The sequence below is a fragment of the Dendrobates tinctorius genome, unplaced genomic scaffold, assembly GCF_039654945.1.
Source record: "Dendrobates tinctorius isolate UK_male_01 unplaced genomic scaffold, ASM3965494v1 ptg000016l, whole genome shotgun sequence".
Lineage (NCBI taxonomy): Eukaryota > Metazoa > Chordata > Amphibia > Anura > Dendrobatidae > Dendrobates > Dendrobates tinctorius.
The window spans coordinates 25,836,759-25,861,575 of record NW_027361684.1 but is presented as its reverse complement, the minus strand read 5'-3'; the positions used below and the strand labels follow the sequence as shown (position 1 = coordinate 25,861,575).

Below are 24,817 nucleotides of genomic sequence, written 5' to 3'. Positions count from 1 at the left end.
TTTCTAAATGATAATGAACTTGATTTCTTAGCATTATTTGAGGTCTGAAAGTACTGGGGTTTTTATTTAATTTTGACCATTTCTCCTTTTTAGATAAAAAATACAAAATTTATTGCTTGGAAATTCGATGACGTTGTCAGAAGTTTATAGAATAAAAGAGCAATTTACATTTTACTCAAAAATATAACTATTAGGCCGGGATCACACACAGCGAGATACGGCTGAGTCTCGCAGGTTAAAATCAAGCTCTGGCGCCGGCACTCCGGAGCGGAGCGTGCAGCCGCACAGCAATACATGGAGCTGCACGCTCCGGAGTGCAGGTGCCAGAGCTTGGTTTTAACCTGCTAGACTCGGCCGTATCTCGCTGTAGTGAGACTCCGGCCTAAAGAGAAAAATCAGACAAACTGAACATTTGGAAGTGGTCTCTTAATTTGTGCCAGAGCTGTGTATGGGGAGGGTAGGGGAGAGTCAAAAATCAAAGTTCATTGTTTTTTTAACCTTTTCCAGGCTATCAGAAACCAACCAATTGGCTTTCTTTTTACTGGATTTGTGAAAAGTGAATTCCTCAACAATATGGATTTGTTACAACCTGAATTTTTAGGGAAATTCATAGTTAATTCTATTAGTTAATGATCAATTCGCTCATCTGTAGCTATTATTATTAGCAATAATAGGAAGATAAGTATCTGTTTGTAGAGGATTAACATTTCTCTTATGAATGCGCACAAACAATGTTATGGGTGGTCAATGACTTTAATGAAGACTCTTATTTTTTTGTCAGAGCGGACTTATTGAGGAAGAAAAAGTAATCAGAAAATGCATGGTGTTCTGCTGCCATCTGCAGGCTACTGATGCATAGTGCACTTGACAAAAGACGAGAGAAGAGATCATCTGTCAGAGACAGGGCAGCACAAATTGTCAGTGATGTGGCACACGTACAATACTAAAAAAAACCCACAAAGTTAAAAAGCAAGAAAAAGCATGCTTAGTAATATCTTGCCACGTCAGTAACAGTCTGATCTATCAAAATAAAAATTAATTTAACTCAAATGGTAAATGACATAGGAAACAAAAACATATTTTGTGGTACCTTTAAAAACATAATAAAAAGTGATGAAAAAGTCACTGCTCTCAGTTATTCCTCCTGCTCGATAGTATTGTGCCCACAGCGGCATCCTTTCCACCTCCTCACTGTTCTTCTCGCCCACACTGGGATGTCAGAGAACTGGAGGGATGAATAAAGAGGTCCTGGACTTATCCAGGCACACATCACTGGAATTAACCAGCACTTTTACACACACTGCAGCGATGCTTAGGGATAATACAGAGGTCATGAAAAATATTACTAAAAGGCTGATAAAGCCTAAGGCCACATTCCCACAATGAGCTTTTGGTGCGTTTTTGATGCTGCGTCAATAATGCAGCGTCTTACAGGTGCAGCAATGCGGTGCGTGTATCAAATCCGCAACATGGCAATTTGTCTTGCGAGTTTGTTGAGTTTCCGTGCGCATTTTCCCTATAGACTTGCATTAGATGCGGAAAATCCAGAGCAAAAAAAACCCACATGCGGCTTTAGTTCAATTCCACGGTGGAAACACATAAAAAAAACATGCACTCCGTACTTAAGTATATCAAAGTTTTATCAAAGCAAAACAGCAAGAAGTATCAAAAACAAACCAGCTTTATTTAAAGCATGACTCTCCCAACAGAGACACTAAAAACGCAGGGTCAAAAATGAGATAAAAACGCAACGAAAAACGCAAGTAACCTAATTTAAATAATAAGTGCAGAAATTCTGCAAAAACCCACCAAAAGCTCATCATGGGAACGTAGCCATACATAATAAAATCCCCTAGATAAGTTCCCTTTACAGAGGAGCTTTCACCAAATTTTTCATGCTGAACTGGGTACACAATGTAACACTGGCTGCAGAGAAGGAAAAAAAATATTTTTTTAATTTTACCTCTCCATTGCAGAGATATTAACAATCAAAATATTTGCCACCTGAGTTAATTTTCATTAAGTTCAAAGTGTTATCAGAGTTTTCACTAGGGGGGGTGTACTTCTTCCCCCTGTAAGAGTTTAACCAATCATAAGCAGGCAGCAACACTCAGGGGTAAGAAGAACACTCCCCAAAATAGATCAGAGCATCCTACTCCTGTGTGAGATGTAATGACAGCATGGTCTCACTGCAGAGCGATTACAGGATGCTGTGAGCACTACAGATGAACATGCGAGTATTGACACCATTGAACTTCCTTCTCTTGGCAGTCCGTGCGGAGTGAGGGGCTGTACACTGAGCTTGCAGCACTCTGAGAGGATGGTTGATAGAAGGGTTTCTAATGTTACACAGAATCTCAGTTGTACTGCTCCTCCCTCCACATGGACTGTGAGGAGATGAAAGCCAAAACGCGTCAGGAATCACACTTATGTTTGTTGTACTCACAGTCACTTGTAATTAACCTCAAGTGAGATCAGGCAGTCATTACATGTCACATAGGCGTAGCTTGTTCTCAGCTATTTGGGGGACATGTTCTTTTTTTCTCCTGAGTGTTTCAGCCCGATTATGATTGGTCATCATCATACAGGGGAAGAAGTATAACCCCCACGAAAAAAAAAAACTCTTGATAATGCCCCCTTGGACTTAAAAAAAAATTATTAGATGTCAAATTCTTTGATTGGTAATATCTCCGATACAGAGTAATGACCATTATAACTATGTAACACTTTTTTTGATATATTACACCCGTAATGTAGGGTAAGAGATCAGGAACTAGTCATACAACAGGGATTGGTAGTGGTCTTAGATCCATTTTGCTCTGTAATTCTCAATTACAGCAGTTTTGTTTTCATTAAGTCCACAGCAAAATTCAGTGGAGAAGCCTCCGAGTGCAGACACCTCATCAACTTCTGAGGGTAGAGGAGAGTATAAACCGCGAACTCACCTATAAAAAGAAATTTAACTCCCCAAAAATCTAAATTAGTGTTCTGTCCACCTCCCAGCACTACCCAGGCTGGACGAGGAGAAGCAGGTTCTTCATTCAGCGGATGATGGTATGGACTTTCATGCAGACAGGGTAATTTTATGAATGTCATTTCTTTAATGGACCAGGTACCTGCAAATAACAAACAACCCAAAAAAAAAAAATCAGTAAAATAAAAATAGCTGTATCATTTATAATCAAACTACAGTGATCAAAGTACACCAGAACCTCAAAAGGCAGCCGTGATACAGTGGAGCAGTTACCCAAACAGACAATCCAGGCATCAATGAATGACGAAGAGGTTAAAATGGGTTAACATTGGAGTCAATGTGAGTAGAAATGAATGAATATGGAAAATTCAGATTCGGTGACCAATCCCAAACATTCGCTCAACTCTAGTTGTCTCCTACTTGGACAACCCCTTCTCAATCTCTGTTTCCCCCCCTCATAAAAAATAACACCTATATTCACCTCTGATGCCGGCGACGTTCCAGCGGTGTTGGCTCTGGCTCTCTCGGGACTTGCGTGACATAACACTAAGTACAGTCAGTACCCGCTCCAAGGTCTTCTCCTTCAGACAAATAAGATATCAAAAGTGAGAGCTGCGGCTGCTCTCTCGCTTCTTCTGGATATCTGATTTGTCCAAAGGAGGAAGGGACAGTAAAGTGGAAGGTAATTGGCTGCAGGGATTGCGTGCCTCAGAGGAGGTGAATATACAGTGGGTACGGAAAGTATTCAGACCCCTTTAAATTTTTTTGCTCTTTCTTTCATTGCAGCCATTTGGTAAATTCAAAAAAGTTCATTTTTTTTCTCATTAATGTACACTCTGCACCCCATCTTGACTGAAAAAAAAAAAAGAAATGTAGAAATTTTTTCAAATTTATTAAAAAAAGAAAAACTGAAATATGACATAGTCATAAGTATTCAGACCCTTTGCTCAGACACTCATATTTAAGTGACATGCTGTCCATTTCCTTGTGATCCTCCTTGAGATGGTTCTGCTCCTTCATTGGAGTCCAGCTGTGTTTAATTAAACTGATAGGACTTGATTTGTAAAGGCACACACCTGTATATATAAGACCTCACAGCTCACAATGCATGTCAGACCAAATGAGAATCATGAGGTCAAAGGAACTGGCCAAGGAGCTCAGAGACAGAATTGTAGCAAGGCACAGATCTGGCCAAGGTTACAAAAGAATTTCTGCAGCACTCAAGGCTCCTAAGAGCCCAGTAGCCTCCATAATCCTTAAATGGAAGAAGTTCGGGACCACCAGAAGTCTTCCTAGACCTGGCCATCCAGCCAAACTGATCAATCGTGGGAGAAGAGCTTTGGTGAGAGAGGTAAAGAAGAACCCCAATATCACTGTGACTGAGCTCCACAGATGCAGTAGAGAGATGAGAGAAAGTTCCACAAAGTCAACTGTCACTGCAGCCCTCCACCAGTTGGGCCTCTTCTCAGTGCCACACATATGAAAGCTCGCATTGAGTTTGCTAAAAAACACATGACGGACTCCCAGACTATGAGAAATAAGATTCTCTGGTCTGATGAGACGAAGATAGAACTTTTTGGTGATAATTCTAAGCTGTATGTGTGGGGAAAACGAGGCACTGCTCATCACCTGCTCAATACAATCCCAAGAGTGAAACATGGTGGTGGCAGCATCATGCTATAGGGGTGTTTTTCAGCTGTAGGGACAGGATGACTGGTTGCAATTGAAGGAAACATGAATGTGGCCAAGTACAGAGATATCCTTGATGAAAACCTCTTCCAGAGTGCTCTGGACCTCAGACTTGGCCGAAGGTTCACCTTCCAACAAGACAATGACCCTAAGCACACAGCTAAAATAACAAAGGAGTGGCTTCAGAACAACTCTGTGACCATTCTTGACTGGCCCAGCCAGAGCCCTGACCTAAACCCAATTGAGCATCTACGGAGAAACCTGAAAATGGCTGTCCACCACCGTTCACCATCCAACCTGGCTGAACTGGAGAGGATCTGCAAGGAAGAATCGCAGAGGATCCCCTAATCCAGGTGTGAAAAACTTGTTGCATCATTCCCAAGAAGACTCATGGCTGTACTAGCACAAAATGGAGCTTCTACTCAATACTGAGTAAAGGGTCTGAACACTTATGACAATGTGATATTTCAGCTTTTCTTTTTTAATAAATTTGCAAAAATTTCTACATTTGTTTTTTTTCAGTTGAGATAGCGTGCAGAGTGTACATTAATGAGAAAAATATGAACTTTTTTGAGTTTACCAAATGACTGCAATGAAACAAAGAGTGAAAAATTTAAAGGGGTCTGAATACTTTCCGAACCCACAGAGATGGTGGCTAAAACAATTCAATCCTTGTGCCAGGACAGAAGGTCGGCACCGGTTAACAGCAATATTAGTCCAGGTGCCCATGATCTGGAAGTAGCAGCACTTTGTACACAGAGTATGTTCGCATAGTGATGCCGTCTATTGAACGCAGATGAATCCACATGTGCCCACTGAACCGTGCGGATTCACCAAGTTCAATACAATCTATTGATGTAATTTCTCTTGCAGAGACTAAAGTCTCCACCAGAGAAATTGACATGCGGCGGTCTGGAAAGATGCCGCCGCATTTCTGTCTCCGCGGGTGATCCGCGGGCATCTGTGGACGCATAATGGACTTGGGATCTCTTGAAACTCCATCCACTATGCTGTCACAGCAGGCCAATGTGGGTTTGATGCTGCATAAATACGCATCAGACCCGCAGCTGTTCCTGATCGTAGACGCATAACCTTATAGATTACATATACATTTCCCCTTTTCACATGTAAAGCGCCATGGAGTAAATGGCGCTATATAAATGCATAATAATAACAGATAGTAAATGGGGCTTTTACTACAGAACACAGGAAGGACAATTACAGGAATTCAGACCACAAGCTCTCAGTTCAGATATTCAGATAACCAGGAAAAATTCCCAGTCCCCCTTACAATGTTACAAAGAGTCTATAAGTAAGGGCTCATGCACACATTGAGTATTTGGTGAGTTTTTTTACCCCAGTATTTTTAAGCCAAAACCAGGAGTGGGTGATAAATGCAGAAGGGCTGCAAATGTTTCTATTATGCTTTTCCTCTGATTGTTCCACTCCTGGTTTTGGCTTACAAATATTGGGGTAAAATACTGACCAAAAGCTCAATGTGTGCACATGGCCTAACAGGGCAGATGAGAAGCTCCATACAACTTGTGCCGAGTACACGAGCGTCACTAGATGCAGTGAAAACACAAATCCTTACCGCCTATTAGCAGCACACACAGCATAAGGGAGCGCAGGCAGCAGGACTCCATTCTATCACTTCTTCTCACTGCATTATTTCCATTTCCTCCCCTGGAAACTACTTTTACTTTCGTTTCTCAGCATAGATGGGAGTGTACAAGGAGAAATGAGCTGCCTGGTCTCCTGAGCAGCAGAGCGGATGATGGGTATAGCCATCTATGGAGACGCTGGTGAAATATAGTAGATATTATCAGATTATTATCAGATCTGCAGACTTCAGGGAGCTTTGTCTGTATGAGAAAAAAAACAGCATTTTATTTCAGCGTGATGGTTCCGATTTTCAATGATTTTTGCTGTGTGTGTGCCGATTCTTACCAAAATTCCAAACTTCCCTTACCCATTAAACTGAATAAGCAGGCAGCGTAAGTAAACTTCAGTGTGCAGAACTATCCACCCCCCCTAAAGTCAGTACTTTGTAGAGCTTCCTTTTACGGCTATTACGGCTGCAAGTCACTTTGGATAAGTCTCTATGAGCTTTGCATATCTTGCCATTGGGATTTTTGCCCATTCTTCAAGGCAAAACTGCTCCAGCTCCTTCAAGTTGGATGCTTTCCTCTGGTGAACAGCAACCTTCAAGTCTGACCACAGACTCGATCGGATCAAGGTCTGGGCTTTGACTAGGCCACTCCAAAACATTTACACGTTTCCCCTTAAACCACTCGAGTGTTGCTTTAGCAGTATACTTTGAGTCATTGTCTTGTTGGAAGGTGAACCTCCATCCCAGTCTCTAGTCAGTGTCATGCTGAAACAGGTTTTGCTCAAGAATATCTCTGTATTTGGCATCATCCATCTTCCCCTCATCCCTATTTTCCCTGTCCCTGCTGCAGAAACACACTGTGGTGTTTTAGGGGTGCTGAGCTGTGTTGGTTTGACGCCAGACATAGCGTTTACCTTCATAGACTGTAAATCCGCAAGAGCAGGTGTAAGAAGATGAAACGGACCTGGGGTACCACTCCTGCACCGGCTCCGGAACTGTCAGGACTGTCACCAGTGTTGCATGGGGGAGAGCTTTCAGACTTGGACCGACCTTTGCACTGGACAGTAGGGGCGGGTATGAGATAAAAAGGGCTGTGAGCGGGAAAGAGACAGGAGACCAGGCGGGAAGACTGAACTTGCAGCAGGTTGAGGTGCAGGCCCTGGCAGCGAAGCATCGCATGAGTGCAGGCCTACCTCCGCGTTCATCAGCCTGCTAAATCCCCGTTGACGCCTAACCTCGGAGGTGACTCACGCTCTGGAACAGTGACTGCTGCGTGCGTGCGGTCCCGCCGGGAACAGGTGACTAGGCCCAAACTGCCTGACTCCTCACCCGCATACACCGTGGAGCAGAGCCACGCTCTGGCGGTATCTCCCATTGAACTGAGCCCTGTACAAGGAAACCATGGGAAGAGAAGCCCAACTAGGACAACAGCGATTCCCACTTGCATCGAGAACCGGACCTTCGTCTACTCAGGACAACCCCGGGACATGACGTGCCGCTGGTGTCGGTGCCACCATTGGACACCGAGACGCTGCAATCAAGAAACCGACAGGCTGATAAGTTTTCTCTCTTTTGAACATTTGCCTTATCCCTGTTCTCCCCACAGATCCCTTCAGTCATCGTATTGCTCTTTTCCTGACCTCGCATACACCCTTTCTCCCTGCGTGGAGTTTAACTCTGTTAATAAATTTGTTAACTCTTGATCTGCCTCCTGTTCGTGACGACATCCTGATCCTTGCAGTCCTACACAGGTAACTCTCCCCTCTGGATGCAATGTAACAAAGTAGGTAAAAAGCCAAGTAGAGGATAAATACTTTCACAAATCACTGTACTTGAGAAATCTAAGGATTATGAGATATTCTGGTCTGTATTACAGGTCTTTCTTTACTCCTTGTTTAAATATCTGTGCCTTTGTGGTCTTGCTGCCTTCATCCTGACTCTACAATGTCCACAATCCAATAAGAACAAGAAATACCATTGCAAGAAAAGGTGTGTCCAAACTTTGGACTGGTACTGTACATCCAGATGAGGGAAAGGGATAGGTTTTGGTATATAACCCTACACAGATTCATTAATTAATAGTGGCGGATCCGTAATTAATTATCCATCACAGAGATACAGCATAGCTTTATCAGATTTATTACAATACGCCCAAAACTTTGTAAGATGCCAAATCAGAAGTAGTACAGAAATTCATAAAAAGTTTGTAATACAAAAAAATGGATACAAAATACTGATGCCTCATACAAAACAAAATTGTAGCATACAATACAGGAGGGAATTTCGCAACATTAAAAGATTATTAGAGCACAAAAACCCATAAAATGAAAATAGCACAACTCATGAGTATAATCAACCACAAAAGAACAAAAATGAGTATACCATGCCAGTAAAATCAATATAAATTTTATTTCATAATCCAATAGTAAAAGATAGTATGCAAAAACATAGTATCAAGGCTACTACAAAAGATTTCCATAGGAGCAAACAACGACAAAAGCCTGACGTACTGAATATGGAGGACCGCATTAGCCAACCACATTCACATGTAAGTGCCATATACAGGCGTTTGTCTCTTGGACTCAGCATCCACTATTAGACAGTATGACCACAGCTTTTTGCAATGCAACACTAATATTTGGTCTATACTGATTGTGTTGTTTATTACAATGGGCACCAATTAGCATATTCAGTAGGTCAGGCTTTTGTCGTTGTTTGCTCCTATGGAAATCTTTTGTAGTAGCCTTGATACTATGTTTTCGCATACTATCTTTTACTATTGGATTATGATATAAAGTATATATTGATTTTACTGGCATGGTATACTCATTTTTGTTCTTTTGTGGTTGATTAAAAGATTATTCCAACATTATACACAAAGTTACCACCTTCTCTATGGGACTGCCAGAGAAAACAGAGTGCTGACATTTTCTAGTCGGTTGGGTTGCGACAGCTCTGAAATGCGTGGTCTAAATGAAGTAGGGGCCATGCATGCACACAACTGCTCTACTCAATGGCCAGAAAACAGCCCAGCACTGTGCTCCGCTGTCATCGGCAGTCCCAATTAATTTCAGAGCCCCATTCTTGGAATTTTTGACGTTATGAGCAATCGGATCCCCACCAATCAGAAAGCGATCACCTATCTGATAACCTGATCATATACAATAATATAGCTGTATAATCAGTATCAAACAATTCATGATGCTGTGGTAAATTGGAGAATTTTATGGTCATCATTTAAATCTCTTGTTCAGATTCCGGAAAGGAAAACCTTTGATTTTCTGTGCTCTCCATTCACAGATGCTTGAATATTCACACCTTCTGCATTTCCAGGCATCTTCTATGTCTATTCCCTGGACCTCTCGGAGCCCTTTCCAATAGGAAAAGTAAAATGTCACTTGGTTCAAAATTTTCTCCTTTTCAAAAGTCAATTCATCAGATCCAAGCAGGGAGCCATCTCCTTGAAAACAGTATTCAAGCTTCAGACTGTCAATCATAGGCAAGTCACTATATGCGAGATTCAGACAAGTCAGCTCCAACACATCTCTGCAGGTAGACACAGTAAGCCCAGACTTAATCGCGTGCTCCTTCACTTGAGGCCCTAAGTCTTGTTCTGGTCTCAGCTTTAAATGCTGCATGAAAACATCAGGCTGGAGAACTCCGCTTACCATGCCATCGAAAAGCAGCTTGTAAAGAGAGACCTAGAAGACACATTGTTATGTTTGTTACTGTAACATCATACACAAAACGGTATTAACCCTTTACCCTATAGTCATACTGGATGCAAAAGAAAGTATAATTGCAATCAGTCGGTGTTGAGTGATGTAAACAGCTTGAGATGAGAGCTGCTTTTGGCTTGGGTGGGACCTGGCAATAGATGGGAAATGATGTGTGCACAAAGATAGTGCTGATATCCTGTATAAACTTCTGACCTAGTGCCACCCTCCTGTCAAAAAATGACTGAAAAGTACCTTGGCCAGTTGTGGAATCTCGAGACCTAAGCTCCGAGTCAGCTAAATGATGACTCAGAAGAGCAAAAGTAGTTTAGGAGATGACCAGGATGTCCAAGATGGTGCTGTCACTCCTGCATCAGTGGTCCATGCCGCTCGAGTGAGGTACCTGCTATGTTACAGAAATATGCCAGGCCACCAGCTAAGGATATTCCCTCTTCTAGAAATGCAGTAGTTCCGGAGATGGAGGATAGGGAGAGTGTGGACAGGCAACTGGTCCAGATATCGGAAGATAGAGAAGGCAGCCCACTAATCTCAGACAATACAAGGCTGACAAACACTTCATGTAGATCTGCCACAAGGTCTTTCGGAACATACACTGATGACCACACAGTTATGGCAACACAGTTATATCCATCCTGACTGTCCAAGTTGGCATGAAGTAAAAAAAAGTGTCTGAATGCATGAATGTTGTGGAGTGAAAGCTCAGTCACCTTAAGGATAGAGTTGTGCCATTCCAAAAAGATATACACACCCACACATGATGAGGTCATATATGCATTAATGTCCAAAGAAGAGAATATTGAAAACAGCTACTTTAGGTTCTGGCTGATAAATGGGATTCAAAGCCTGATCTTCGGACTTATTGTATTCCCACAAAATGTCCTATCAGTGTGTGCAACCAATATGGCTCCTCTGTACGAGCGGCTGTGCCTGGTTTTGTTGTTCAGCTCTATTCATTCTGATGACAGACGAGCCATCAATACTTTAGTCACAACAAAGTAGAAGTAAAAACGTAATTTCTCTGTAAAGAAAATAGGTTAGGACAACAGGCCCCGGTCTTTCTACATTCTGGCTATTGAGAAGAAACACATCAATAGGAACAGTTGATAATATTAAGTGTAGACAGTGACGTTACCTGGATCTCGTGACTTCTCTTCTGAGCAGATGATGGAAGTGTTGGGGTAACTCGGGTTTTTAGCTCTCTAAGTTCTAGCTCACCTTTGGAAGAGTATCCCAGTTCATCAATCACCCCCACCAAGAATATACCATCAAGCTCTCTAAAAACTGGAAATTCCCGAACTCGGCCACCTGTCGGAGGGAAAGAGGTAACAGAGAAAGAGAAAAGATTCACATTAAAGTGGGTCTTCTGCTGCTCCCCAATTTAGATGAATTAATAGTTCAAACTACAATCATCAAGAATCAGGCAATGGCTGCGGTATTGAAGCCATACATGTCTGGCTCTGAAATGCTGCAGTGTTTCAGACAAAACTTAGTGTGAAAAGCCATCTGGGAGCTACGAGTGTCAGATGGCCGTCGACAGAGCAGAGCAGAAGAGAAGTAGCTGGTCTGTTGACCTGACATCACAGGAAGCAGGGGAATCGCTGCCAGGAGCAGTCGATGACTTTATAGTCGCATGGTAGAAGCTAAATAAAGTATAAAAGTCCCAGATAACACATTTAAGACACATTTAAGGGTTTTTATTACGCCGATATCACTATCTAAAAAAACCCATACTCATATAATGGACTCATCCCCTATAAAACCCCATATCTCTATTATAGTAACTACTGGCTTTGTTTTGCCAAAAAAGTGTTGTGTCATAAGCAAATTAGGGTGCACAGAGCACCATGGCTGTGGCCTCGAGATTTGGTGCATCGTTCCACGTCTCAATTAGCCTGAACCATCGCTTCTCTTTGTATTGATTGTCAGTGCTCCCATGGCCACACAGTGGGTGCACACAATGCAGTAACAGGGGCACGCTCAGGACCTCTCTTCCCTGCTACAATCCTCCACCATTTCCTCCTCTCTCTGAAGCCTCTATCAGAGGAGCGAGCAGCTGCAGAGAGGAGAGAGGTCTCTGAGCTGGCACCATGGCTCCTGCTGTTACGCTGTGTGCATGCAGGCTGGTGGATTCTTTACAGGCAGCGCTCGCTCTGGCTAAAAGAGCACTGACAATCAGCACAGAGGAAAGTAATGGCTCCTGCTTATTAAGTTACATTCCAAGAGATAAGTTAACTCCTAACATCCCAGTCAGCTATCTTGTCCATTGATATCTACACGGCAGGTAGTTGCTGACCTCCCTCCTCCTCCTTCTCAGTTCCTGATAAGGCTCCTATCAGTCCTGTAGAATCAAATTTCCCCAGCACCAGCAGCTTCCAGAGCAGTTCTCTTAAGGCCCCGTCACACACAGCGAGATTGCTAGCGAGATCGCTGATTTTGTGACGCATAAGCAATCTCGCTGTGTGTGGCACGCATCAGCGACTGCCCCCCCCCCCCCCCCCCGCCGGGTATCGCTGATCGTGCAGGAACGTCCTGGGCGATTTTTTGATCGCTGGTCTCCCGCTGGCCAGCGCGCATCGCTGCGTGTGGCAGCGGGAGACCAACGATCAGCCAGCTCGCAGCGCTGTAAGCAGACGCTGGGAGCTGGTATCCAAGGTAAATATCGGGTAATTAAGCACGTGCGGCGCTTAGTTACCCGCTGTGCACCTTGGATACCAGCGTGCTTGCGCTGGGAGCTGGTATCCAAGGTAAACAGCGGGTAACTAAGTGCCGCGCGTGCTTAATTACCCGATATTTACCTTGAATACCAGCTCCCAGCGCCAGCACGCTGGTGTCCAAGGTGCACAGCAGGTAACTAAGTGACGCGCGCACTTAGTTACCCGATATTTACCTTGGATACCAGCGTCCTTGCTGGTCCTGATCGCTGAGGAGAGCTGCCTGTTTGACAGCTCACCAGTGATCATGTAGCGATGCACCAGCGACCCTGACAAGGTCGTATCGTTGTCGGGATCGCTGGTGTATCTTTTGGTGTGAACAGACCCTTAGGCTGTGTGCACACACTGCAGATTTGATGCGTTTTGTCACTTTTTTTCTGCGCTGATTTGTGAAAAAAGCTAAAGCAAAACCTGATGCCAGCAAAGTGAATAAGAACCTTGACGTGTCATGCACACGTCGAGTATTTTTTGATTTGCAGATTTGGTACAGAACATAATCTGCAGCATGTCAATTCTCAGGGCATTTTTGCCCTGCGTTTTTCATTAGTGACATCACTCCAATCAATCAAAAGTGAAGGGCAAAACGCAGTAAAACGGAGATTTTTTCAGAGCTGTGTTTTTCCTGTAAAGAGATGCAGAAATGGTGCAGAAATTTTACTCAACTGTGCAAGTACCCTTTATCGTGGCTCGCAAATTCCTGACCTGTGTGCACTTTCAAAGTCTTTCTTATCTCCATATGCAAACAGAGGTAACAGTGTAGACTTAAAACAAAAACTGATGGACCAAAACAAAATAACTTATAAATAACCAATTTTCTAAAACTGCTCCTGCGTCTCAGTATTGCCGTTTTATATTTGTTACGGTGTCCTCTGTTCTTCAAAATAATTGGATGCTATGAACTGTAATCAGAAGCAAAGTAGGTTACAGAGAAAACATTACGTAGGTGTGAACATACACTGAGATGAATACCAAAAGACTGACCTTCACTTCCAAACAGAAATCAGGTGTGTACAGGAGAATCATAGAATCATAGAATCGTAGAGTTGGAAGGGACCTCCTGGGCCATCTGGTCCAACCCCCTGCTCAAAGCAGGATTCGCTAAATCATCCCAGTTAGATGTCTGTCCAGCCTCTGTTTGAAGACTTTCATTGAAGGAGAACTCACCACTTCTCGTGGCAGCCTGTTCCACTCATTGATCACGCTGTCAAAAAGTTTTTTCTAATATCTAATCTGTGTCTCCTCCCATTCAGCTTCATCCCATTGCTTCTAGTCTTTCCTTGTGCAAATGAGAATAAAGTTGATCCTTCTATAATGTGACAGCCCTTTAGATATTTGTAGACAGCTATTAAGTCTCCTCTCAGTCTTCTCTTTTGCAAACTAAACATTCCCAAATCCTGCAACCTTTCCTCATAAGACAGGGTTTGCAGACCGGTCACCATTCTGGTCGCTCTTTTCTGAACTTGCTCCAGTTTGTTGATGTCTTTTTTAAAATGTGGTGCCCAAAACTGGACACAATATTCCAGATGAGGTCTGACCAAAGAGGAGTAGAGGGAAATAATTACTTCACGTGATCTAGACTGTATGCTTCTGTTAATACATCCTAGAATTGCATTTGCCTTTTTTGCTGCTGCATCACACTGTTGACTCATATTCAGTCTGTGATCTATTAGTATACCCAAGTCTTTTTCACATGTGCTGTCACTTAGCCCTATTCCTCTCATTCTATATATGCTTTTTTCATTTTTATTGCCCAGATGTAGTACTTTCCATTTCTCCCTGTTAAAAACCATTGTTAGTTGCTGCCCACTTCTCCAGTTTATTTAAATCTTTTTGAATCCTCTCTCTCTCTTCTCTAGTATTAGCTATCCCTCCTAGCTTTGTGTCATCAGCAAATTTAATCAGTTTACCCTCAATTCCTTCATCTAAATCGTTGATAAAGATGTTGAACAATACAGGGCCCAGGACAGAGCCCTGTGGTACCCCACTTGAGACATTCTTCCAACTGGATGTGCAGCCATTTACGACCACTCTTTGGGTCCGATCACTAAGCCAGTTATGAATCCACCTAACAGTTGCCTTGTCCTTTCCATACTTAGTCATTTGTTCAATAAGGATTGTATGAGAGACTTTGTCAAATGCTTTGCTGAAGTCAAGATATACTATATCTACAGCATTTCCTTGATCCACCCAATCAGTAATACCGTCATAGAAGGAAATTAAATTAGTCTGACATGACTTATTAGTTACAAACCCATGCTGACTCTGTTTAATCACTTCATTCTTATCCAGGTATTGACATACATGTTGTTTAATAATTTGTTCAAAGATCTTTCCTGGTATAGAAGTCAGACTCACCGGCCTATAGTTGCCTGGGTCCACCTTCTTCCCCTTTTTGAAGATAGGAACATTTGCTCTTCTCCAGTCTTCTGGCACTTCTCCTGTTCTCCAAGAATTTTCAAAGATTATGGAGAGGGGTTCAAAAATTTCTTCTGCTATCTCCTTCAGTACTCTGGGGTGTAATTCATCTGGACCTGGAGACTTGAATTCATTTAGGTTAGCTAAGTGTTTCCTCACTATCTTTCTGTTTATAGATATCCTGGATTCTTCTATTCCCTTAATAGGACAGTGAATAACAGTTGATGTTACATTTCCTTTCAGAGAGAAAACAGATGCAAAATAGGAATTTAAAAGTTCAGCCTTCTCAACATTCTGTCTTACCATTTCATCATTTTCATCCTGTAAAAATCCTATAGCATCTTTGACTTTTCTTTTACTTTTGACATATCCCCAAAATCCTTTATTATTGCTTTTGACATCTCTTGCAAGCCTCAATTCATTTTCAGCTTTAGGTAATCTGATTTGTGCCCTGCAGGTTCTGCAGACAGCATTATATTCTTCTTTAGATATGCCTCCTTCTTTCCATTTTATAAACATTTTTTTCTTCCTTTTTAGCATGTGCTTAAGTTCTGTGTTCATCCATCCTGGTTTCCTTAAATGCTTCCTATTCTTCCCTCTTTTCGGAATTGTTAACAACTGTGCTTTGAGAATTTCATTTTTCAAGATTTCCCATCCTTCCTGGACATTTTTGTCTTTAAGGATATCCAGCCATTGGATCCCTCCAATTCTCTTTCTGAATCCCTTAAAATCTGCCTTTCTGAAATCTAACCTTGACGTCTGAGTCTTCACAGGTCTTCCGCCTCTAGTTATCCAAAATTCTAAAATAGCATGGTCGCTACCTCCTAGGGTCCCAGCCACTTTTACCTCCTCAACCATTTCCTCCCTGTTTATAAGGATTAGATCCAAGGTAGCAGTTCCCCTTGTTTTCTCCTTTACCTTTTGGAAGATAAAGTTGTCAGCAAGAGAGGATAAGAATTTCCTTGACCTGTTAGTTTTGCCTGAGAGAGATTCCCAACAAATGTCTGGATAGTTGAAATCTCCCATGACAACTATGTCATATTTTTTGGAGAACTTGGCCATTTGATGCATAAAGAGTTCATCCATATCTTCAGCTTGCACAGGCGGCCTGTAGTAAATGCCTACAATGGTGTCCTTTCCATTGTTCTGTCCTTGTATTCTTACCCAAACAGTTTCCACAGAACTCCCAGTCTCTGAAGCTTCAATCTCTGTGCAGATATACGCGTTTCTAACATACAATGCGACACCTCCTCCTCGTCTATCAAGTCTGTTTCTTGCAAATAAGTTGTATCCTTCTAGTCTTGTATTCCAATCATGTGTATTGTCCCACCAAGTTTCAGTGATTCCAATGACATCATATTTCTTTTCCTGTGTTAGTAGTTCCAATTCTCCTTGTTTGTTGCCCATGCTTTGTGCATTAGTATAGAAACATTTTAGTTTGTGATAGGTTTCTCTTTCTCCAATATTTTTATTAATTAGATTCTTTCGTCTTTGTTCTTCCTTTCCACTTCTAATAGCAGAGTTCTCAATAGCATTTGTCAGGTGTATGGCTTTTTCTGGTCTTTTGCTTCCCTTCCCATGTTGTTCTAGTTTAAAGCTCTCCTTACAAGTGTAGCAAGGCGACTTACAAATACATGTTTTCCAGTCTTCGTAAGGTGCACCCCATCTCTAGCAAGTAGTCCATCGTATAAGTAATTCACTCCGTGATCCAGAAATCCAAATCGTTGCTGACGGCACCATCGACGTAGCCAGTTGTTCACCTGCAGAATCTTATTCCACCTCCTTGTTCCATGGCCATCCACTGGGAGGATGGAAGAGAAGACCACCTGCGCTCCCAGTTCTTTCACTTTCTTGCCTAAGTCTTCAAAGTCTCTGCAGATGGTTTCCAGGTCGTTTCTTGCGGTGTCATTTGTCCCCACATGTAGTAGCAGGAATGGGTAGTCATCTGTAGGTCTGAAGAGTCCTGATAGCTTACTAAGAGTAGCCATCTCCATATATAACCAACAAATAAAGTAGCACTCTGCAGCGGTATAGCATGCAAATATGAAATATACGAAATTTGTATTGCATTACTGCACTAGAAAACATGAAAAACTGAGAATTGACCAATTCATGTATACTTGGCAGCTGCAATATGGCGATTCTTGTTGCTGGGACCTATCCTGTGGGGACTTCTCTCTTGGACTGAGAGCCTACATGTACATGAGAAGGTAAGATTCTGCTGTAATTAAAACCGGCAGAGGCTGAGGGGTGGAGTGCTCAGTCAGAAAGCCTATGTATACAAATATCAATAGACTGACAGGCACTTCCAAACAGAAATCAGATATATTTCATGTTTTCATGCGAGAGCACTACAGAATGCGACTCTTGCTACTTTATTTTGCGGATTATATATGGAGATTGCTACTCTTTTTTAAGCACCTGTTCACACCTGATTTCTGTTTGGAAGTGACGATCAGTCTTTTGATATTTGAAAAAACACTTAAAGATATGAAAAACCATCTTTATTGTAAATTATTAAAAAGATATCTATATAACCAATATCACAATATGTCAACACTAGTGATGAGAGAGTATACTCGTTACTCGAGATTTCCCGAGCATGCCCGGGTGTCCTGTGAGTATTTTGGCGTGCTCGGAGATTTAGTTTGTCTTCGTAGCTGCATGATTTGCGGCTGCTAGCCAGCCTCAATACATGTGGGGATTGCCTGTTTGTTAGGAAATCACTACAGGAAACAAAAGGAGTGGGTGCATCTGGATAGTATAGTGTATAATACACTGTATGAAATCAGTAAAATACAAAAAAGTATTTTGCCATAGAAAACAAAGTGCCCATATGGGAAGTAAGAACAAGTGGGGTGACCCCTAGACGAGGCATTTCATTGCAAATCGCGAACCATGGTTTCATCCACTGTAGGTAACGTTACTTTTACTATTAGTCCCATATGTGTGGTCAATATGTTGTTAGATAGATTTGTGCGTTGCTTCCAGGATTGTCACTGTGACTTATTCACGCTTCACTTAGCACTTCTTTTTTCTTTCCATATGGACACCATGCTATTTCTGGCATAATACTTTTTACATTTTACTGGATTATACAGTGTATTATACACTATACTACCCAGGTGTACCCACTCCTTTGTTTCCTGTATTTGTTTCTCCCATTCGTGTTGATTTATTATGATATTGGTTTTATATATATGTCTTTTTAATAATTTACAATAAAGAGGGTTTTATAGCCCTCTATAAAGAAGTTTCATATCTTAAGTGTTTTTGGCCGATTCATGCTTCTTTTTGGTAATACTGCTAGGTGATTGAGAAATTTTGATGTAGTTTTGATATTTGTATACACAGACTTTCTTACTGAGCACTCCACCCCTCAGCCTCTGGCGGTTTTAATTACAGCAGGATCCTACCTTCCCATATAAATATAAGCTTTTAGTCTATGAGAGGAGGAGTTCCCACGGGATAGGTCCCAGCAACAAAAATCGCCTTATCGTGGCTGCTAGGAACACATGAATTGGAAGTATTCTCAATTTTTCATATTTCCTAGAGCAGTAATGCCATTCAAATGTCATATTTTCTGCTTGCATGCTATAGCGTTACAGAGGAATGTTACTTTATTTGTTGGTTACATACACTGAGATGGTCTTCAAAGGTGAACATAAGCTAGTGCTTTTCTTTTTCTTTTCTCCAGATGTAAACTGCTGGATACCATACGATACAGATAACCAAAACTACTAGATATTCTTGGACTCAACACACTTCAGAGCAATCACTTTATTTATTCATGTACTTTCAAGTGCATCGGCATTACTCACCAGACTGCAAAACTGGTATCATTGCTAAAATATTCAGACACTTTATAGCCCAGGAATCTTCACGAGTCTGTGTAGTCACCGTTACAATATCGTGAACTTCTAGCTCTGAAAAGGGGAAAAAAAAACACAGAAGAAAAAATGAGATATGTATTACATGCTAGAATGAAAGCCAATTGGTGACAAACTGACAGGGATTAATTTTTATTACATGGCACTATACACAGAAGGCGATTACGAATTCAGTTAGATATGTCAGTGGTTCAGATAATTATTTTGGTTTTATTTAATTTAATGCCTTCTGTACTTGTGTCAAACAACAAGGAAGGAAGCTAAAAGAAAGCAGAGCGCGTCTGTATGTAACACAGCCAGCATCTGCTGCATATGATACAGGTTCAGCCCAAGCCGGCTTCATACAGCCATTACCAATACATGACAAATATGTATACAGTATGTCGTTAAGTGGTTAAAGGGATTTTCCTCACCTCCTTTCTGTAGGAGCGCACCGCTCCCGGGGCTTACCGGCTTCCTGCTTGTGTCGGTTCGCTCCTGAAAAGGGGTATTCCCATCTCTAAGTTCTTTACTTTTGGTGTACTAATAGTAATATTAGCAAATACCTGCAATTAGAAATGTAGTATAGTTCTTCTGATTCGCTGTCTCTTTCCTCATTTTCAGGCATTGCAGGACCTTACGTATCCACAGTTACAACCACTAGCAACTAGCTGTCACTTTTGTCAGTGGACATAACCATGGATACCTAAGGTCCTGCAATGCCTGCACATGAGAAGAGAGACATAGTGAATCAGAAAAACTATACTACATTTCTAATTGAAGGTATTTGCTAATAATATTAATATAACATCTACTACATATTGGGACAGGTTCTTGGAGATGGGATTACCTCAATAACCATTAACTGTACATTTTCTTATGTTACAAGCAGAGGCACTAAAGCTGGCCGGATGGAGGGATCTGGCCATCTGCAGAACAGCCCTTGTAACCTATAGGGGAAACAGCTTGTAAGCGTGTGCTCCTTACCTAGGAAACCAGCTACCCCTCAAAGACTGAAGAGAGGGCCAGTAACCTTGGCAATGAGCAGTAAACTACAAAATTAAAAATCCCTCCACGCTTAAGAATGGACAGGATTTTTTAAGAAGTTGCAATTTTACTCATTTACAAAACTCCTAAGTTGCCCATCCATTGAGAAAAACTGAGCAGCGGATAAAGGAATGAAATGAGAAAACTGAGCAAAACAAACTGATATAAGCCATACACGTTAAAGCAAGCTCCTGAAGATCAAAGACAAGACTGTGCAAACCTCTGGCCAAATGTATACTAGATCCTTCGCTCATGGCGGCGGCTCTCTCTGGCTTTACTATTGCTGGCTGCTCCATTTTATATACCATCTGCTGTTCACACCAGACCTGGGAACAAACATCAGTCACAGTCACATATTTGAGGGAATATTTCTCCAGGGGAGTTTCTACTTCAGTTTTTCTTTTTCTTTGCATCATCGATATGTCCCCTCCTGTCCCATCTTGATTGCGGCCTTCTTCATTTGCAAAACTTTAAAAAAAAAAAGAAAAGAAAAAACACGAAGTAAATATATGGTGGACAGTACCGTTTAGTCTTGAATGTCCAAAATGAATTTAGAATGATTAATCTCTGAAAAAAAGATTTAGAAGGTTTATATATAATATAATGTTATCTACCTGCATGTTTTTAGGCTATAGTTAATCCGTCACTGCAGTCCTTAAACCCCTTCACCCCTTAGCCCATTTCCACCTTCATAGCCAGCCCAATTTTTTCAATTCTGACCAGTGTCACTTTATGTAGTAATAATTCTGGAACGCTTCAACAAATCCCAGCAAATCTGAGACTGTTTTTCGTGACATATTGTGCATCATGTTGGTGGTAAATTTTGGTAGATAAGATTTGCGTTTATTTATGAAAATATCGAAAGTTTGAAAAAAAAATAAAGATAGAAAATTAAGAAATTTCAATCTTTAAATTTTTATGCCCTTAAACCAGATAGCTATATCACACAGAATAGATAACAAATAACATTTACCACATGTCTACCTCACATCAGGGCTGTGGAGTCAGTAAGCCAAACCTCTAACTCCGACTCCTCAATTTCCATGACACCAACTCCACCAAAATGGGCTCCGACTCCATAGCCCTGTTTCACATCAGCATCATTTTTTAGGCTATGGGCCCACGTAGCGTTTTAAAAGGCACAGTGAAAACCGGACTCCTTCCCAGAAATCGTGCATTTTTTCCGCGCAATTTCACCGCGATTCTGTTTGCGATTTTGCCGCGATTTTCTAAAGCACTTTCCAAGCAATTTGAAGCATCGCTTGGAAAGTGATTGACAGGTTGGTCACACTCGTCAAACATAGTGTTTGACAAGTGTGACCAGGTTTTTACTATTGAGGCCGCCTATGCGGCATCAATAGTAAAAGATAGAATGTTAAAAATGATAAAAAAATAAAAAAAAGGTGTATATTTACCTTCCGACGTCCCGCACTGCCATCCCGGGGCCTCAGCGTTCCCAGTAATGCCTTGCGAGACCTGTGATGACGTTGGTCTTGCGTTACTATAGCGATCTCGCAAGACCTCTAGAGTCACGCGAGACTACGTCATCACAGGACCTTGCCGCAAGGCATTACTGGGAACGCTGAGGCCGGGAATGCAGCGCGGGACGCCGGAAGGTAAATATACCCCGATTTTTTATTCTTTTTTTTACAGGGGGATGGTAACCAGGACCTGGAGGACAGTCTCCTCTCCTCCACACCGTGGGTACCAACCGCACATGAGACGCTTAACTTCGCGCATGGTGGGCATAGCCACATGCGGGAAGTAAGCAATTCTCATGCATTCCTATGGGTGCGGAATCGCGGCAATTCTTTGCGATTCCGCACAAAAGAATGAGCATGCTGCGATCTTTTCCGCGATGCGATTCCGCCGCGGAAAAAAGCGCAGCATTAGCACAGCATGTGCGGAATGCCATAGGAATGCATGGGGGGCGTTCTGTACACGATTTTTAAACGTTTTCGCAGCGTTTTCGCGCCGAAAATTGCGGCAAAAACGCTTAAAATTCGCATAGTGGGCAAACAGCCTTAAACTATTTTTTTTGGTTAGGAAATTAGAAGGGATAAAAGTTTAGCAGCAATTTCTCCTTTTCCAACATTTACAAAACCATTTTTTTTAGGGACCAAATCACACTTGAAGTGATTTGAGACAGGAAATACACAAAAAGTGACACCATTTTATAAACTGCACCTTCAAAGTGCTTAAAACCACACTCAAGAAGTGTATGAACCTTTCAGGTACTTAATAGGATTTAAATCAATGTTAAAGAAAAAAAAAAAATGAACATTTTATTTTTTCCCCACAAAAATACTGCTTTAGGCCCAAATTTTGAATAAGTGTAACAGGAGAAAAAAGACAGTACAATATGTTGTGCAGTTTCTCCTGAGTACAGATCCCCTATATTTGGGGAAAACTACTGTTTATTAGCACGTCAAGGCTCGGAAGAGAGGGATCACCATTCAACTGTTGGAGCGCAAAATTGGCCATGTTGCATTTGCAGAGCCCTGATGTGCCTAACCAGTGGAAAACCCCAATTGACCCCATATTGGAAACCACGCTCCTCAACGGACTTAGCAAGAGGTGTGGTGAGCATCTTAAACCCACAGGTACTTCAAAGAATTTTATAATGTTAACCCATAAAAAAAATAATTTTTTCACTCTAAAATGTTCAGCCACAAATTTTTCCTTTCCACAAGGGTAATAGGAAAAAATGGACCACAAAATATGTTCAGCAATTTATTATGAGTATGCCAATTGTATATAAGGTGGAAAACTACTGTTTGGGCCCACAGCAGGGATCGGAAGGGACAGATAGCCAATTGAATCCTGTTAGGCGTCGGATTTCTGCGTTTACTCCGCAGGGATACAGACCCTCACATTCTGCACTCTCCTCCTATTCATCCACTGCAGAGGAGATTGCCTTGCAGCAAATCCCTCCTGAGGCTAAGTCCTTCTGTCCTCTTACTGGGCATGCTCATGGGACGATCTCCCATTGGAGATCGGGAGGCATGTGCTCAGGTCCCGCTCCAGATCTCATTGGTCCATCTCAGAGATCTGAAAGCGTGCAGAAGGTCCCGGCTGCTATAAAAGGTGCTCATGGCTGTTCTGCCAAGCGCTAGTATAGACTTACTTGCTGCTATGTGTATGAGGACGGATGCATGATTCTGGTGAATGACTCATTATGAAACCCCTTCCCTCTGATATTATGTATGTGTTTAGGGACTGAGTTAGAATCAGCGCCAGCGCTCCTCTGCTTCAACATCCACAGCTGCTAGCGTCCGACATTGCGCTTGCGTCATAGTTTTGTCGTATAGCGGCAGTGTCCACGCCGTGCTGCAGTAGCAGCCTCCTTAGCGTCCGCAGCTGCGACGCCACACACACGGTAGGTCTAGACGGACGTAGTGCCGCCATCTTGGGCTACTCCTGTGACCTGATACCGTGTGTGTATTTTTACGGAGTACTGTGACCTTAACAGGCTCAGTCTTTGTATTTGTGTTTTTTTGGCATCTCTGTGACTTAACAGAGATTGCTCTGCGCACCTGGGTGACGTTTAACCCTGTGCGCATTACCGCCTTATTGCTCCTGCCACCACTTAGCAGCGGTTATATCACCTACTGCACGGTGGACCCCGAGCGGCGAACGCACTTTATTATTATTTTTATTTAGTGCGTTCCGCCGTTCCTAACAAATCCTGAAGCGTCATTTTGGCAGGAACAAATTGCGGATGCCATGTCAATTTTGAAGAGCCCCCTGACGTGCCAAAACAGCAGAAACAGCCACAAATGACCTGATTTTGGAAACTACACTTCTTGTGGAATTTATCTAGGGGTGTAGTGAGCATTTGTAACCTCAGACGATTCGCAGAATGAAATAACATTGGGCTGAGTCAATAGAAAATTACCAATTTTTCCATTAAAATGTTCCTTTAGCCCCAAGTTTTCAATTTTCAAAAAGGGATAATGGGAGAAACGTACCATACAATTGTTGTGAATTTTCTCCTGAGTACACCGGTCGAAAACTACTTCTGAGGCACAGTGCAAGCTCAGGAGGGAAAGAGTGCCATATTACAGATCAGATTTTGCTGGAATGGTTTAAGGGTTCAATGTCAAACTGGCAGGGACCTCTGAAATGCGAGAACAGCAGAAACCACCGAAAACGTAACCCCACTTTACAAACTACACCTTTCAATGAATTCATCTAAGGGTGCAGAGAGCATGTTGACATCACAATTGCCTCACGGAATTTTATACTATTGGGTAGTGAAGAAAGAATACAGTAATTTTTCAGATTATAAGGCTCACTTTTTTCCCCCATCATTTCATAGTCTTATAATACGGAAATACCTTCCCGGCTGTGGTTGAGCGGAGTCCCAGAAGGGAAGGAGCCCCATATTATAGTGGCTTGTGGGTTCCATGACCCACTGGAAAAGGCCCCGAGGTGCCATAACAGCAGAACCCCCCATATATGACCCCATTTTAGAAACTACACCTCTCAATGAATTCATCTGATCGTATTGAAACGACGAGTGCATCACAGAATTTTATGCCATTGGGCAGTGAAGGAAAAATAATTACATTTCTACCACAAAAAATTTGTCTTAGCCCCAGATTTTACATTTTCTCACAGAGAAGAGGGTGAAAATGGCATCAAAATTTGTCACACAATTTCTGCTGAATGTGGCAATGCCCCATATGCGGCTGTACAGTACTGCTTAGCTGCATGCTGAGACTTGTGAGGGACAGAGCACTATTTGCCTCCTGGAGCGC

General features: G+C 42.1%; 2 protein-coding genes across 2 annotated transcripts in view; both read right to left on the bottom strand.

Moving 5' to 3' along the window:
- Positions 1-6,449, bottom strand: part of LOC141080397 (tapasin-related protein-like) — a 36,201-nt gene extending 29,752 nt beyond the window's left edge. The window contains exons 1-2 of the mRNA XM_073565580.1: positions 6,258-6,449; positions 2,946-3,116 (exon numbers count right to left, since the gene is read on the bottom strand). Coding sequence (XP_073421681.1) covers positions 2,946-3,116; positions 6,258-6,309 — 223 coding nt within the window. The 5' untranslated portion in view covers positions 6,310-6,449. The remainder of the gene's footprint in view (positions 1-2,945; positions 3,117-6,257) is intronic.
- A 2,634-nt stretch (positions 6,450-9,083) lies between these two features.
- The window catches only part of EXO5 (exonuclease 5), a 20,626-nt gene continuing 4,892 nt past the window's right edge, over positions 9,084-24,817 (bottom strand). Inside the window, exons 3-7 of the mRNA XM_073565581.1 lie at positions 24,538-24,539; positions 20,275-20,522; positions 18,960-19,064; positions 11,145-11,317; positions 9,084-9,976 (exon numbers count right to left, since the gene is read on the bottom strand). Of these exons, the coding sequence (XP_073421682.1) occupies positions 9,509-9,976; positions 11,145-11,317; positions 18,960-19,064; positions 20,275-20,522; positions 24,538-24,539 (996 nt within the window). The 3' untranslated portion in view covers positions 9,084-9,508. The remainder of the gene's footprint in view (positions 9,977-11,144; positions 11,318-18,959; positions 19,065-20,274; positions 20,523-24,537; positions 24,540-24,817) is intronic.